The sequence below is a fragment of the Eschscholzia californica genome, unplaced genomic scaffold (genome assembly GCF_041429995.1).
Source record: "Eschscholzia californica isolate CP2 unplaced genomic scaffold, dmEscCali1.0.p SCAF_1, whole genome shotgun sequence".
NCBI classification, from domain to species: domain Eukaryota; kingdom Viridiplantae; phylum Streptophyta; class Magnoliopsida; order Ranunculales; family Papaveraceae; genus Eschscholzia; species Eschscholzia californica.
The window spans coordinates 71,192,778-71,208,689 of NW_028238198.1; the positions used below are offsets into that span (position 1 = coordinate 71,192,778).

Here is a 15,912-nt window from a genome sequence, read left to right on the forward strand (position 1 = left end):
GGCTTATGGGTCGTGGCTCGTGAGCCCGTGAGCCCGTGAGCCAGTGAGCCCGTGAGCCCGGGTGCTCGGGTCCTTAGGAGCTTATAGTGAAAAGACACTTTTGCCACGAAGTGTAGTTTTACTTAAACTCGGATTTTGACTAAGTCGGTGGAATTAACCTAATCAGTATTTGAGTATATATCTAGCTGATCTCGTAGGGTTAATCAAATTAGTTTCCGAGTTTATCTCCCACTCCCTTAACTTCTTTACCACGTTTCCTAGGCGGTTATGGTTTTCTCAGAGGCTATATATACTGGCCGAAATCAAGAGAGAAAAACACACAACTCAATTTCGGCTATCTTCCTCTTTCTGACTGTTTAAGTTTTCGAGTTCTGTTATCTCCATTACTATCTCTATTAGTGCAGACAGAGGAAGTAAGTTGTGGTCAATCCTTGGGGAGTGATCGGAATCAAGTAATTAGCACCCCGGTTACTCCGAAATCACTTTCAAGGCAGTGGCCTCCATACCACGATACAGTGAATAAGTTCTTTTCTACCCGACATTTCCATTGATCTACTCCATATTTCCAACATCATTTGGGTTTGTTTTTGCAGTTGTGATCATGTAAATGACAAAGGTGGAGAGTTATGAGATTTAGGTGATCTGAATTGTTTATGGAGTTCGGTGATCTTGTTTCTTCAAGTAAGCTTCTTTCAGTTTGGTATTCAATCTAATGAATCTCTCATTTACTGAATTGCTCATCTGGTATTGACTAAAATCCATATATGCTTGCTTCCTGTTTGATGAAATGTTTCACCATTTTTCTCAAGTAAGCTTTCTCCATTTTGGGTTTAATAAACTTCTCATTAACTGACTTGCTCATTGGTATTTACTAAGATCCATATATGCTTTCATCTTATTTGATTAAATGTTCCACCCATCTTTCTACAAATAAGCTTTTTCCATTTTGATATTATACCAAGCATATTTCATAATATACCAGCTATAATAGGTACCTTTACTCTCAAGTTTTGTTAACTATCAACTATAATAGGTACCCTTTACATATGTCGATTTGTAGATGCTCGATGTTTGATGATAACAATTTTATTAATTTTAGTTTTTCAGACAACCCTTTTTAAGACAACACTTCTAACAAGTTGTAGTTTGTGTATAACCATGTCTCGTAATTCGATAATGTATCTTATACAACTATCATTATAGTTGCACTTTGGGTTGTTCATTGTAATATAGTATATAACTTTAAATAAACCAAAATTTGTTTCTCCCCTGCGAATTGTCTTCTCGCTATAGCTCTCGGAATATGGATAGGTAATCACTGAATTTCTGATGTTCTCGCTGCTCCCTCGATTATTGAGTTCTTATAAATTGGGTGTTATTCTGTCACACATTGATACGTGATGCTTTAATTTAGTGAGAGTTGTTACCTTTATAGTAAATCAAACATGTTTTACTTTGACTTGTTTCTTTAGGTGTTATTTTTAACTTTGAATTCCCTTCATCTAATTGTTTTATTAGACTTAATACTATTTCGTACGTTAGAATGATTTTTCCAAGTGACCTTTTTTTATACAGGGTGGTGTTACCGCTTAACCATGCAATTTAGGAACGAAATTGTTCTCTCATTAACAGGTACCATCTCAGCCAACGATAGGCTCCACCAATAACTTCCCTACTTAACCAATCGGATTTTCCAGCTCGACATGCACAAATCCATGACAAGACAACCATTGTTTTTTGTATATTCATTTCTAAATATGAAATTACTATCCTATATAGTACTACGTTACTTTTGATATCATATTCATCTTTTTTTCCTCGCAAGTAGTAGATATCAACTATCTAATAATTACGTTAAATCAACATGGCTTGGGGAAGGTACATTGATTTTAAGTTGGGTAGTATAAGCAATATGAAAGCATCGTAGTAGACCCCATATTACAGATAGACTATTCTGAAAATGTTCTCCCTATTGCAATTGGACATTTTTGATAATATTTTTCATCTTTGAATCCTTTTTTAACAAAGGTTTCACCTTTTCAAGCATTAATCTTTGTAATTGTGCGTGAGTATTTATTTTCTTCCATGTCTTTGTTACGTTCAATATGTTTAACAGGTCATGTTATTTGTTTTCGTTTTTGTGGTAACAACTTTGACCTCGTTTCTAAAAGATGATGCATTTTTTCGTTTAATTTCATAAACTTTGGAAGTGTTTACATGTAGGAACCAACTACTCTGAAGTTTTCGCTCATATCTTCCAAGGCTCAAACAAAGGAGTTTTGTGCTTATGTTAGGTTATCAAGGTCTCTTTTTCCCATGTACTTCTCTCTAACCTTATAAATTAAAGCATTTAGTGTTATTGACATTTGTTTACTTAATTGTTCATGCAAGTAAAGTGGTAGGTGCCACTCATGGTACCACTCTTTCTCTCATCCTCTTCTTTTTATCCTCTTTCAATATATTTTTTTAGTCAACTAATCTATTTTCTGTTAATATGAATCTAGAATCATGCAAACCCATTTATATTCAAGATGCATTGTGAGTTTGAAATCTCCAAAATGTTAGTTCGGTAATACATTTTCATCTCTTCCAAGTGATTTGGCTTCTGTTCTGTGAATAAATATTTAACTATTCTTTATTTCTCTTTCACATATATCATATTTTTTCCCGTTCAGAATGCCATATTGTAATCAGGATTTAAATTAGTTAGAAGGTGTTTCATTTTTATAGGATTTAGCACATTTTTATATTGATTCATTTTTCCGTTGTTTAATATTCATTTAATAATTTGATTCAAAATGAAATCATAAATCCGAGCGGCATAGAATTCAACCATACAAGGGGTGGAATGTTATCATTGTCTCTTTCCATCAAAGTCGACTTGGTTCCGTTTATTTTCTCTGACGTTTGAGTTTAACGCTTGTGATATTAAATGTTTCCTAAGGAGAAAACACCTTGTGGTGGATAATACTGAAAAGTATAGACGCAAATGTTATGTCGACGGGATCAAGTCCTATCTTAGTTTATAAACCAATGTCTTCACTTCAAAAAATGGATAGACAAATATACTCAATTAGTATATGCGACAAAGTGAATATCAACCCACATAAGAGCTCTATGGGCAAGTATTCTAACATTACCAATTATTCTTTTCTTCTCGAATATTAATTGCCATTCGTTGAATTCATTATTCATTTTAATTAGTTTACACTAAGTTGGATTAAATTTTCGATTTGCAGATTTAGATTTAACATCATAAAATAGTTGTTGAATCCCATGGTCAAATGAGTTCAATTTTTTGTCAACCCATAAAAAAGGAAGTGGATGAAGATTATTCAACATGGAGTACTTATTCTTCCTTCACAAGGAAACGTTCTATGAATTGTGCCGTGCCGAAGGCACGGGCTATACCTAGTGGAATATCTAAAATCCTAATACAAAATCAGAATATATTATTGTTTTGGAAACGTATGTACAATCGGCAAGACACTCACACTGCCACAAGTCACAACTCTAATTAATGAGAAAACCGTTTCCTTTTTTTTTTTTTTGTTATTTTATTAGGCCAGCGCTTTGGGGAAAGCTAAATAGTTTCCGGGGTGTGAAATTTTAAAGGGAATATGTAGAATTTTGAAAATTTTCCGGGGAAATATATTTTATGGGGAATATTTTCTAACACCTCATGTATTCGCCACCTCATCGTCTTCACTGATGAAGGTCGCCGGCCGGCCAATTTCCGGCCGGTGACCTTCAACCATAAATTTTTTTTTTTCCTTCTCTCTCTAGATCTGATCTAGAGAGAGAGAGGAGACCTCCATTGGAGGTCCCAACAGACCTTCAATGGGTCTGTTCGGACCTCCAATGGAGGTCTGGAACAGACCCATTGAAGGTCTGTTCCGACCTCCAATGGAGGTCTCCTCTCTCTAGATCAGATCTAGAGAGAGAGGAGAAGGAAAACATTTTTTTTTTTTTTTATGGTTGAAGGTCGCCGGCCGGAAATTGGCCGGCCGGCGACCTTCACCGGTGAAGACGATGAGGTGGCAGAGAGAGAGAAGTGAGGTGGAGAGAGAGAGAGTTGAGGTGGAGAAGTTATTTTGCTTTCCCCCTAAATAAAATTGTCAAACAAAATTGACCAATTTTTGACCAAGTCTTCATACCCCGGAAACTATTTTGCTTTCCCCACAGCGCTGGCCTTTTATTATATAGATCTTGTCGGTAGTAACGGTTACCACCAAAAACGTTTATTAATTTGGGAATAGAGAGATAAATGACCGATTTCCCAAATCATTCCCTCCTCCTATATTTAACCCAAATTCTACATACTTCTTCACTCACTCAAATTCTTCTAGAGAGAGAGAGAGAGATGGCGGCTACCGGAGAGCACGAAGTTAGCAACAAACAGATTATTTTCAGAGATTACATTTCTGGATTTCCAAAACAAACCGATATGATTCCTCAAACTGGAACAATCAAACTCAAAATTCCTCAAGGATCGAACTCAATTTTGCTGAAAAATCTATACTTATCTTGTGATCCATATATGAGACCTAGAATGCAAAAGATTGAAGATCATTACATTTCTTCTTTCGTTCCTGGTTCGGTGAGATTCATTTACTTTCTCCATTTTGTTTTAATCTCTCAAATTAGGTTATTTGATTTGAAGATGATGAATTATAATCTTTGTTATATACATGTAGGTTATAAATGGATATGGTGTTTCAAAAGTTATAGATTCTGGAAATCCAGATTATAAGGTGGGTGATTATGTTTGGGGTATAACTGGATGGGAAGAGTATACCCTCATTGATAATCCTCAAGCTAGTTTGTTGATGAAGATCAATTATACTAATGTTCCTCTTTCCTACTATACTGGAATTCTAGGTATGTCTTTCTTTTTTTTAGTCATTTTTCATGAATTTCAAGCTCTTCTTGTGTTTTTTGTGTTTGATTACTATGGGAGTATGAGTTAGAAGACCTAATATTTTATTTATATTCTTGATTTCTATGATTATTTTGGACTATTTTCCCAATTACTACTTGGGGATAGAATAAAAAATTGTAGCTGTACTATTTTCAAAAGGGAAACAATTTTTGAGTATAATATGGTTTACAGTTTGATTTTTAGCTAAAAGAATGTTAAATTTCCTTTCTTTTTTGTGATTTCCATGTTTGATTCACAAAACTTATTTTTTGTCTTTCTTAGGATATACCTTTTTATGGTTATTTTTTCTATAAGTTGTAAGGAGTATCTTAATTTCTTAAAGAGGAATGTTGGTTTGGTTAAAATAATGTTTTTGGTTTGGGCTCCTATTATAATATAATCATGTTTAAACTATGCAAATTGGTATAAGCTTGAGCGAACTATGTGGAAACGTTTCTTAGCACGTGCAAATGTGTATAAACATTACTCTCCCCAAACCGGTATTGCAAATTTTAGATAAAGAGTTGAAGCCTGAAAAATTGATGGATCCACATAATTGGTAATTTATGATGAGATCATCTAACTGTTGGGGTCCCTCCTTATATGAAAAGGGCTTCTAGTCGAAATAGGGTTTTTCCTGAGTCCTTTTTTGAAGTGAAATATGTTTCCTAAAAAAAAAAAAGACTAAAAAGTTTATCCTAATATTATCAGAATACCTCCTTGTTTAATAATGTTTATCATTATAAAAGAGAATGGAAGGAAAATATTATTTTATAGAGAAAGTATCCTCTCACTTGAGAGGGTGATCAGATAGTTCCTGAAGCAATTTGACTTTGTGTTGTACTTCTTCAAGCATTGTACTTCTTCAAGTAAGAGATCTCTATTTTCCCTTTTCTTGTTCAGTTTTATCCACCATAGTTTTGGGGAAGAATTGTTATCCAAAAATGTTTCCAAACATCTTGAAGAGTTGCTTTAGGGAGAAGTTGTTTAACCCATTATTACCATCATATTGGAAGTTTTCTGGACCAGGTCCCGTGGTTTTTTACCCTTTATCTTAGAGGGGTCTTTTTGTCATGTTAAATAATTTTGGTGTCTCTGCTTTTCCTTCCACATCTTAAATGTTTTATATTTTAGAACAAGTTATTTAGGTTATTCCTGACACTAACCATGTGTGATCGAATATCGATAACATCCATTTTGACAGACCACAACCAAGAAACCCATGGAGAACTCTTTTATTTTGGTTGGAAGTATGAGTAAAAAAACCATGCTTGTTTATTCTGAATATTTTCTATTTTAAACACAACTAACTGATCATATTTACACTCATGGGAAGTTGTTTCTTGTCTATCTTATGATATTGGGTGACTTTCATTTCTCGTCTTTTCCTTAATACTATGAAGTTGATTTAAGCAACCATGGGGAATGGTTTACCTAATAGGGGAAGAAAATGAAAGACACAAGATCCTAGTTAGTTATTTATGATTGTATAGATCAAGGCTTTATCTTCCCTCACAACATCAGGTCCCTCGTGTGATATTTACCTGATTCTTCGAATAAAAATTGAATTACACTTGTACTAAAGTGACGGTATTTCTGGTATTGTAAAATGTGTCAGTTGAGTATCACTACTCATATACTATGTAATGTCTGTAAATGTTTAAAGATCGATCACCAGTTGGCCATCATTTTCACTTCCATCCAGTTTATTAAGATTTCAGAGAATTCGTCTGCTCTAATTAGTAAATGATGTTTAGGTATGCCTGGCGTAACAGCTTATGCTGGTTTTCATGAGGTTTGCGCTCCTAAGAAAGGAGAATATGTGTATGTCTCAGCTGCATCTGGTGCCGTTGGCCAGCTTGTGGGACAATTTGCAAAGTTAATGGGTTGCTATGTTGTTGGAAGTGCTGGATCCAAGGAAAAGGTTTGTTAGTTTTCATGTTTCATTAAAAGAAAACTTCTCATACATCTTTCGAGTATTATTCCTTGTCTTGCTTTTTTTTTTTCGTTTTTTCTTTTCTTTTACTAATTACCCGTTCTTCATTTACACGCCTTGAAAATTAAGGTCGATTTGTTGAAGAACAAATTTGGCTTCGATGATGCTTTCAACTATAAGGAAGAACAGGACTTGTCTGCAGCTTTGAAAAGGTAAGAATCCAAACTTTGATTAGGGAATTTAGAAACCCAAAAAGTCTTATTGTGGAAATCATCCCACATGGACAAATATTTATCTCATGGCCTATAATAAAGCTTTTATGGTCACTTCCAATTGGTATTAACATTTTTGTTTTTTTGTTGAGGAACATTTTTGTTAGATGCGTAGAAATTTTTTACATGTTTGGCCTTTTGGTACATTAGAAAGAGAAGTTCTTTAACTAGTACATTTCTGCTGCATGTTGTTACAAGTCACACAAGAGTTGAAGTCATACTTGGTATTACACCAGTCAAAGAAAGTGTTTCCTGTTGTAGTTGTCAATGTATTACTAGTTCGAGTCAAGAGAAACCTGGTCACTTAATCCAATCGTTTTCTTTACAGGTACTTCCCGGAGGGCATTGATATATACTTTGAGAATGTGGGTGGGAAAATGCTGGACGCAGTCCTCCTGAATATGAGAGTCCATGGTCGAATTGCTGTTTGTGGAATGATTTCTCAATACAACCTTGAGCAAGCTGAAGGAGTGCACAACTTGTCCCTTCTTATCACAAAGAGAGTCCGTATGGAAGGGTTTTTGGTAAGCGATTACTATCACCAATATCCCAAGTTCATAGAATTGATGAAGCAATACATCGAAGAAAAGAAGATAGTTTATGTGGAAGATATAGTGGAAGGGATTGAGAATGCGCCTTCCGCATTGATCGGACTCTTCACTGGACGTAATGTTGGGAAACAGGTAGTCGTTGTTGCCAGGGAGTGATTAGTTTATTTCTTACATATGTTTGTTGTCTATGGACTTGCATATGATGTTGCAGTGTTAGGGCTACATTTTGTTTGTTATTATGGTGTTGAGAAATGTAGTGACTATGATAATGATCTCTACACCTAGAATAAAATGAGTAACATTTTGAGTAGTCTCTCGTTGCACACGATACAATGGTGGGTCCCAAATGAATTGGCGTATTGAAAGAACAACAGTTGTTCCTCGATTATCTATTTTGTGCCTCCATTGCACGGTTCCACTCTCCTAAAATTCCAATTTCATTGCCCATTTTCGACATTTCTGTACAATCAAATAGAAAGTTAATTATCTTGTTTTTTCTTTTGGAAGTCGACTACGATGTACGTATGTCGTTACATCTGGCACTTGATACGTCATAGATGTAATAACCCGAATTCAAATAACCAAAGATTTCACCTTCTCTAGGATTCGAACCTGGGACCTCCAGGTATTTCTGGAGTTCATGTCAACATCTTGGAACCACTTGGGCTACCAACTGTTGACTTTGCTATATAATGAGCTAGTTTGTTGGCTTTGCTATATAAACTAGCTCAAGGAGACATGGCCTAAAGCCCAACAACATTATTTACACTCTAATAACCCGAATTCAAATAACCAAAGATTTCATCTTAATTACGACAAGGTACGTCATCTGGATCTGGAGTTCCTCCTATATCCAGACGAAAGCCTGGTAAACCAGGCCGCTGGATGGCATTTTGTGAGAAGAAGTGAAAGAGAAGAGGGGGTGACAAAATACCCTCAAATTTGAGCATTGCCTCCAACCATACTTAGTCAACTTGTTTTGACCAAGTTTTAGGTATAAAAGACATTGTCATTAACATGTTTGGGCATTGCATATAAAACTTCTTATTAGGTATAAGGTGCCTTATGTAGGGGTGGGAATCGGGCGGGTATGGGCGCCCACGGGTAAAAACACTTCGGGTTCGGGCGGATCGGGTAGATCTTCTCTTTGGCTATTAGGGTAGTCGGGTAGATCGGGCGGGTAATTTTTAATTTTCCTCTGCCCAAAGCCCACCCACACCCACTAAAGTAGTCGGGTTGTCGGGCAACGGGCGGCTCGGGTATCGGGCATAGTTCTTCATCCAAGTCTAAATCAGAGAATCAATTCATTTCTTCTTTGATATTTCAGTTGATTGTTAAAGTTATATATATATATATATATATATATATATATATATATATATATATATGCTTGTATTTGGTCTAGATCTTGTTTACAAATTTGTATTGGTCTTAGTTATAGATCTTGTATAGATAATCAGAAACTCATAGAGGAATGAGATAGAGAGAGAGAGAGAAAGATTAACTAGAGAAACACTAACAGAGTACCAAATGACAGAATGAGAAGTGGAAAAGGAGAAGTTTAGGGGGAACGTGGGGTATATATAATAGGGTAGTGGTGGAGTTATTAACCCTAGATCTAACGGATGAGCGATATCTTATGGATCCCACATCTCATGGCATACAATCTCTCCGCCTTATTGAAGATATGAAGTGGATTTCTTCTTTTAGGCTTCCTAATGGACCACAAATGGGCGGGTATATATAGGCACCCATCGGGCTTGCCCTATCGGACTCGGGTGTGGGCGGGAGGTCGGGCAAGGGGTTTTACCCGCGCCCGCCCACCAAATTTCATCGGGCCGGGCGGGATCTACCCGTAACGGGTAGCGGGTGCCCGTGGTCAGTCATGGGCTCGGGTACCCATGGGCGGTTTCGGGCTCGCGGGCAACATTCCCACCCCTAGCCTTATGAGTCTGAATTTGGATTGGTCTATGTGTTTAAAAATACTGCCTATTCACCGCCACCAACGACCATCCCGTTTCTCCTCCCTCTTTTCTACTCTTAATCTATTAAAAAGAACCACTTTTCTTTAATACTTTTTACATCTTCTCCTTCAATATTTTGAGGGTCTGTTTTTGGGGAAAAAAAAAACTAATTAATCTTGAGTTTTAAGTCTGAAAAAGAATTTTTTAGCTCAAGTCTAAAAATAGGAGGGGTCTTTAGTCATATATCCACACCTAAATCAATAAACACTATAAAAGCATCTCCAATGCAAGACCAGGAGCAGCCCGGATCCAAAGCCACCAAAGTGGCGGCTTTGGACCCGAAGATAACGAAGGGCCTCTTGTTTAGAATTGTATATGTTAGTTTGAATAACATTTAAATACTAAACATAATTCCAACAGATATTGAATTATAGCTAAATGGTTAAGAACGTAATTGGTATGCATTAGTCCACAGGTTCAATTCCCTCTATAAACACTATTAGAAAGTCTTTTATTTTTGGGTTATTTTCCAAATGGCCTCCAATTCTGTGACCAGCTTCCTGCCTAGCCCCCTACTTTATCAATAATTCCCATAACATTTCTATTTTATGTTTGACCTTTTTGTTCTTTAGGTACTGGGGGTGATAAATGGATTCTGATAGTGGACCTAAATATGAAACTTGATCTGGTCTTTCTAATGATTTTACTCTTCTCGCTTCAATTTCTTATGATTTTATGTTTCTCTAGGGTGCACAATGTTAATAGTTTGCTCCTATTGTAATTGTAATCTTTCATTCAACTCCCTTGATTTCTAAGTTTCATAGTAACAAAAGAGTTTGTATATATTTTGGTTCTTCAATTTGCTAGCTTTAAATGTGTCTCTTTTGGGCTGAAGTAAAACTGTTCTAGGTAACATCTACATGTTGTTTATGAAATTTAATTTTCTTTTATTACATACAGTTACTGAAGTTCATTCTCTCTCATTAACAAACATCAACCATTCTATGACACTTTTTTTTTTTGTTTATTTCTATTCATATAAGTTTTTTTTGCTTCCATGTTAATTTTCTTATCTTTTTGTTGGTTTATATGTTTTGAAAGGGATGGAGAGGTGCTGTTTATCTTCTTGAATTTATTTAGGAGTTCAAAAATTTTTCGAAGACTTCACTCAAATTGATCCTTTTGCTATTTTTTTTCGCAGTGAAGAAAATAATAGCCATTATTTTGCGAAGTATGGAGGAAATTACAAATTGAAGGTCTAGAGCTATTTTTGTTCTCCATATTTTGTGAAATATGTTGGGGACATGTTAGGATTTTTAATGTATTTGAAATTTGAAGACACGTATTACTTCAGTTTTGTATCAGTTGCTCTTTTTGTTCTCCATTCCCTTCAATCGTCTTGATGTTCAAATTAGGTCCTTGGTTTGTTTATATTTTTGGTATGTAAAGACATGTACTCTTTTTCTTAAGAGAAAAAATAATTAATAGAAACCAATGTACTTTTCGAAAAAATGATTCATTAAAACCTTCTATATAAGTAACAAGTCACAGATAGGATATTCATAATATTTCATATATTTAGTGTTAGTTAATGTTCATGTAAAACTAGGTGTCCACCGTCTTCTACGACCGCGGTAGATCACTTTTGGTTAACGCCTTCGAGACTGCGTCTTAGTGGTGCACGTTTATCGAGGTGCATATACCGAGACGTTTATGTATCGCGAAATTCATCTTTAGACCATCTCGGATTAGACAGAGTTGTAATTCGCATAACAAATGCAATTGAGCTATATATTAGGGTCGGTGGGTATATAGACCAAAATAATGTTCAAAAAAGGTTTATGATCCAATCTTCTCAAAATATGGATATTTAGTCCTTTTACATTATAGACATAAAAACCCTCACTTTCTAAACACATTACCGTCAATGTCTCACGCTCAAATTTGACGTGGAGATTTATTAGCAAAAATTGTGGAGATTTATTAGCAAAAAATATGGAGATTTATTAGAAAAAAAATGGATAGAAACAAATCATAATTTCTCTCTCCTCTAAACAGATTTGGAAAGCAAAATTTCTCTTTCCTATTATCCGAATCAATCAGAAACAAAAATCCTAACCAAAACGAAACGTCATCACCACGGATATTTCCAAATTAATTTTCTCTCTCTTCTTTACAGATTTAGAAACCAAATCAATTTTCTCTTTCCTATTATCCGAATCAATCAGAAACAAAAATCCTAACCAAAACTACTGTAAAGTATGTATAATTTATTCACAAGTTTTTTTTGTATGGTTATTTTTCATCATAAAGAAGTTTGTTTCAACGTTATGGTGAGATTTTGGGTTGATTTTTATGGTTTTTTCTGTTGTGACATAGTTTATGATGTTCAAAGCTTCGTTATAAATCAATTTTTAGAGATCTGTTTGATAAATTATGTCAATTTCTGTCTGGTATAACTTAAACTACTGTAAAGTATGTATAATTTATTCACAAGTATCCGTGAGTTACCACAGGATTCGGTAATTTTTTATAAATAACCAATGATAACAGCAAAAATTTAAAAGTTTTTAATTGTTCAAACCTTGTAATTTCTGATAGTGGTCATTTATATGAAGGAATTTATATTGTATACTGATATACAATAAGTATGTTTTACAATGGGATTTAATGATGTACAACAAATTCTGATATACTAATGATAAAGTATAATTTTAAACGTTATATACCTAAACTGTAAATACGATATTATGTATAATTTACAATAATTTATGCAAACTTTATGAAAAATAATGAGACATTTATCACAAATAATGAAATCATGTTTCCTTTCCATGTCTTTCAATATGAACATAGAATCGCATTTCAATGGTGTCCATCCATGCACTATCCATTTGCAATCTTCAACAGGACAGCAGTAACACGCTTAGAATCATTCTTTATGAATTTGAAATCATGCCCGGTGTAGATGCTATATTGCCTAAGAGCATATCGAAAAGCTTTTGCACCCCCAGGAAATAACTGTCCTAGTTCTGTAAATATCTTATCCCAACCATCTGATTTCAGTTTGATTTCCTTATTTTGATTTGATGATTCTGTCTGGAACTCCATCTTTGATAACAAAGTGAGATAGATTAATTCAATTAAATTATGTATACAAGTATATTATTTGCAGTAAATTATATAAACATTTGAATAAATTACATGTACTTTACAGAAAAGTACACAGGATTTACATATGTAAATCAAAGATGTTCTAATAATGAAACGAGAACTGTTTTGATCTTAAATCATACATTATGTTCCATAAATTGCGTATGATTTACACAAAGTAATATAATGTTAATGTTATTCGTGAAAAATTTGCAGAACCAGAACATATATCATGTTCTCAATTTGATAAACATCGCAGGGAAAAGTTTATATAATTTACGTTACATTATGGTAATTTATTCTAAAGTATATATAATGTTAATTCTGTTATAAGTAACCGTGCGAAAAAATCACGTTTCATCAATCTGAAGAAAATTTGAATATCATACTTTGCATAAACTCCAAATCTATTGATAACTGATATGACGATTGATTGCAAACAATAAGTAAACTCGATTTGTAAGATTTAGAAATGAAGTAATAATCTCATGAAGATCGTGATCATTAATACAAACTTTAGAGAGAGAAAGACAATAATAACTTTCTTGATCTGAAACATAATCATCAAATAAGAAAATTGTTTACCTGATTAACGATTAAGATGATGATTTTGAATAGCTCTAATGATAATGAAACAAGTTAATGAAAGATTTTCAATCGAAACATAATCAGAAAACATAAAATTTGGTTTGAGTTTTACCTGAACTTAGAAACTCAGTTTTCTGTTTTAATGGAGGATAGTTTCAGAAGATGAAGATGTAGAGAGAGAGAGAAAGATAGGACGAGAAGGTTTCGGTTACAAAGTTTTTTATTTTAATGGAGGATAGTTTCAGAAGATGAAGATGTAGAGAGAGAGAGAAAGATAGGAAGAGAAGGTTTCGGTTACAAATTTAAGGAAGATAAAGATTTCTTTCTTCCTTTAGAGTCGGTAATTGGAGAGGGAAACAGGGAGATAAAATAGGAAAACGAATATTGGTTGATTTGAGCTTAAATTAGATTTTATATATATGGAAGGTTAGTTTAGGTATTATAAATTATTTGGTATTCTAGGGATTTGTGTTTTCTCTCTAGATGACACCAAATGGACTAGATATCCATTTGTATTATTTTTTTGGTTTTGAAACCCTTTATAGGATTAGAGAGGACTAAAAGTCCTATTAGGGTCCGTTTTTTGGATTATAAGCCCAAAAATTCTATATATTATGTGTTCCTTCAAGATTAGCTTAATTTATGTCTCTTTATTGTTATAGTATCTCTATGTCTCTGTCTCTTTATCTCTTTTATTTTTCTTCAAAGTTCAATTGAATACCAAATCAGAAGATGAAGAAAAACACAAACTTCGAAGATTCGTGCTTTTTAATGTAATTTTTTCTTCATTTGGTTACATGTTAGTGTTCTTGATTTGTGCCTTCAAATAATGTCCTTATTTCTTCAATGTTTACATTTGTCTTCATTATGTATTCCTAATTTTAAATAAATTTGAACTTCTTTTCACTATCTCTCACAAATTTTGGACTTTTTTTTTTTTTTTTTTTTTTATTTTTTTATTTTGTTGAGATCCCAAATTTTGGACTTTAGTTAATATCTTTTCATTTTTCTTTGACATTTACATTTTAATTTGTAGAGCATGAAAATGCGATAGAAAATTGAAAAAGTTAGACGAAATATGTGTAGTTATTGGTATTTCTTATTGATTAGATAGATAATTGATAAGTTGATATGTTATTGTCAATTATACTCATTCGTAATTTTAAATTATGTGAGATTGGTTCGTTCATATCTTTAATAAATTCTCATTGTTTAACCGGTTTAATTGTTTTACTATATTTTTAGTTCAGACTCAGAAATATCAAGAGGTTTATTAATTTGTGTATTCTTCATAAAATTTCTTAGTTATGTCAAACTTTATTGTTCTATGAGAGAGATAATATATTTGGACACGTGTTTCAACTCTTTGCTTTTTATGGACATTATATCATTGATATCATCTCAACATTTTATCTCTTTTCTCTTCAAGCATTGCAACAACATTTTACTTTTGTCTTCAACTAGGTGTCCACCGCGTCCTACGGACGCGGTAAATCCCTCTTGACTAACGTCTTTGTCATTTTATTCGTCGTGGTCGATCACGTCTCAGTGGTGTGTGTTTCTCGAGGTTGTGCATATTTAAATGCGAATAAATCACGAATTTCAAATCTATGTTTTTGCGAGTCTGAGGCACCCTCGTTGTTATCATCAGTAAGACACACGCGCGGGTCCTCCATCCTACAAATCATCGACGGAAAAGGTTGAACAATTGTTCCCACCTAATGTCTAGGCCTACAAACTTTTGTCTGGAACAAGTCCAACAAATACTTGCACATATACTCCCATTACACTCACGAGCGAGCCAACACTTAGTCCACCTAGACTATGTTTGGCCTCTCTGGGGTAACTAAAGTCCTGTTAACTCGAATGGAGTGAGCCGACACTTAGTCCAGCTAGATTATTTTTGGTCTCTCTATGGTAACTAAGGTCCCCTAAATTCGAAATGGCTTGGCATCCAATGTTAACATAACACCTAAGGAGTGAGCCATCCAGCTAGACTATATTTGGTTTCTCTAGGGTAACTAAAGTCCCGCTAAACTCGAAATGGCTAGGTATCTAGTACTACCATGACACCTAAGGAGCGAGCCGACACTTAGTCCATCTAGACTACTTTAGGCAAATTCAAGGCCAATATTCCATAAATAGCAAAAACTTGGATTTCAGTAAATATGTTATCTCATAAAGATTCAAGCATCAATATCTAGCTAAAAGCATGCAAAGGAAAAAAAAATATGGAAAACATAGGAAGAACATGAGAAGAACAAGCAAAAAATACGAAGAACGCGGAGAACAAAGGTAAAAACTAAAAACCTTACCTTAAATATCCAGAGCAAGGCAAAATTTCTCCACAATTTGCTCCAAATCCTCACAACAAAAGTGAGGGAGTCAGGGGTCCTCATTCCTTTTGATGCAGGGGCACCCGGCGTGGAGACTTTTTTCATGACTGAACCCGGTCATGGGCCAACCGGCCATAGAGAGTAGTTTTAGGAAGTCCCAATTTTAGTATGATTATTAGGGAATTTAGGTT

The 15,912-nt window shown here is 34.3% G+C and overlaps 1 protein-coding gene and 1 long non-coding RNA gene across 3 annotated transcripts; both read left to right on the plus strand.

The window, feature by feature from the left end:
* Positions 1–422: 422 nt before the first annotated feature.
* On the plus strand, positions 423–3,372 carry LOC147568813 (uncharacterized). Its single transcript, XR_015238456.1, has 4 exons — positions 423–681; positions 1,576–1,632; positions 2,224–3,121; positions 3,240–3,372. It is a non-coding gene; the product is annotated as an uncharacterized LOC147568813 (long non-coding RNA).
* A 96-nt stretch (positions 3,373–3,468) lies between these two features.
* LOC147568814 (2-alkenal reductase (NADP(+)-dependent)-like) lies at positions 3,469–7,990 on the plus strand. Of its 2 annotated transcripts, XM_086655198.1 has the most exons (6): positions 3,469–3,564; positions 4,207–4,600; positions 4,698–4,881; positions 6,679–6,845; positions 6,987–7,069; positions 7,458–7,990. In XM_086655198.1, the coding sequence occupies exons 2-6, from the start codon at positions 4,268–4,270 to the stop codon at positions 7,834–7,836; spliced, it is 1,146 nt and encodes a 381-aa protein (XP_086511324.1). In that variant the 5' UTR covers positions 3,469–3,564; positions 4,207–4,267; the 3' UTR covers positions 7,837–7,990. The 2 variants fall into 2 exon arrangements, with proteins under 2 accessions (XP_086511324.1, XP_086511323.1); XM_086655197.1 differs by lacking the exon at positions 3,469–3,564 and having other exon boundaries at positions 4,279–4,600.
* Positions 7,991–15,912: the final 7,922 nt, after the last annotated feature.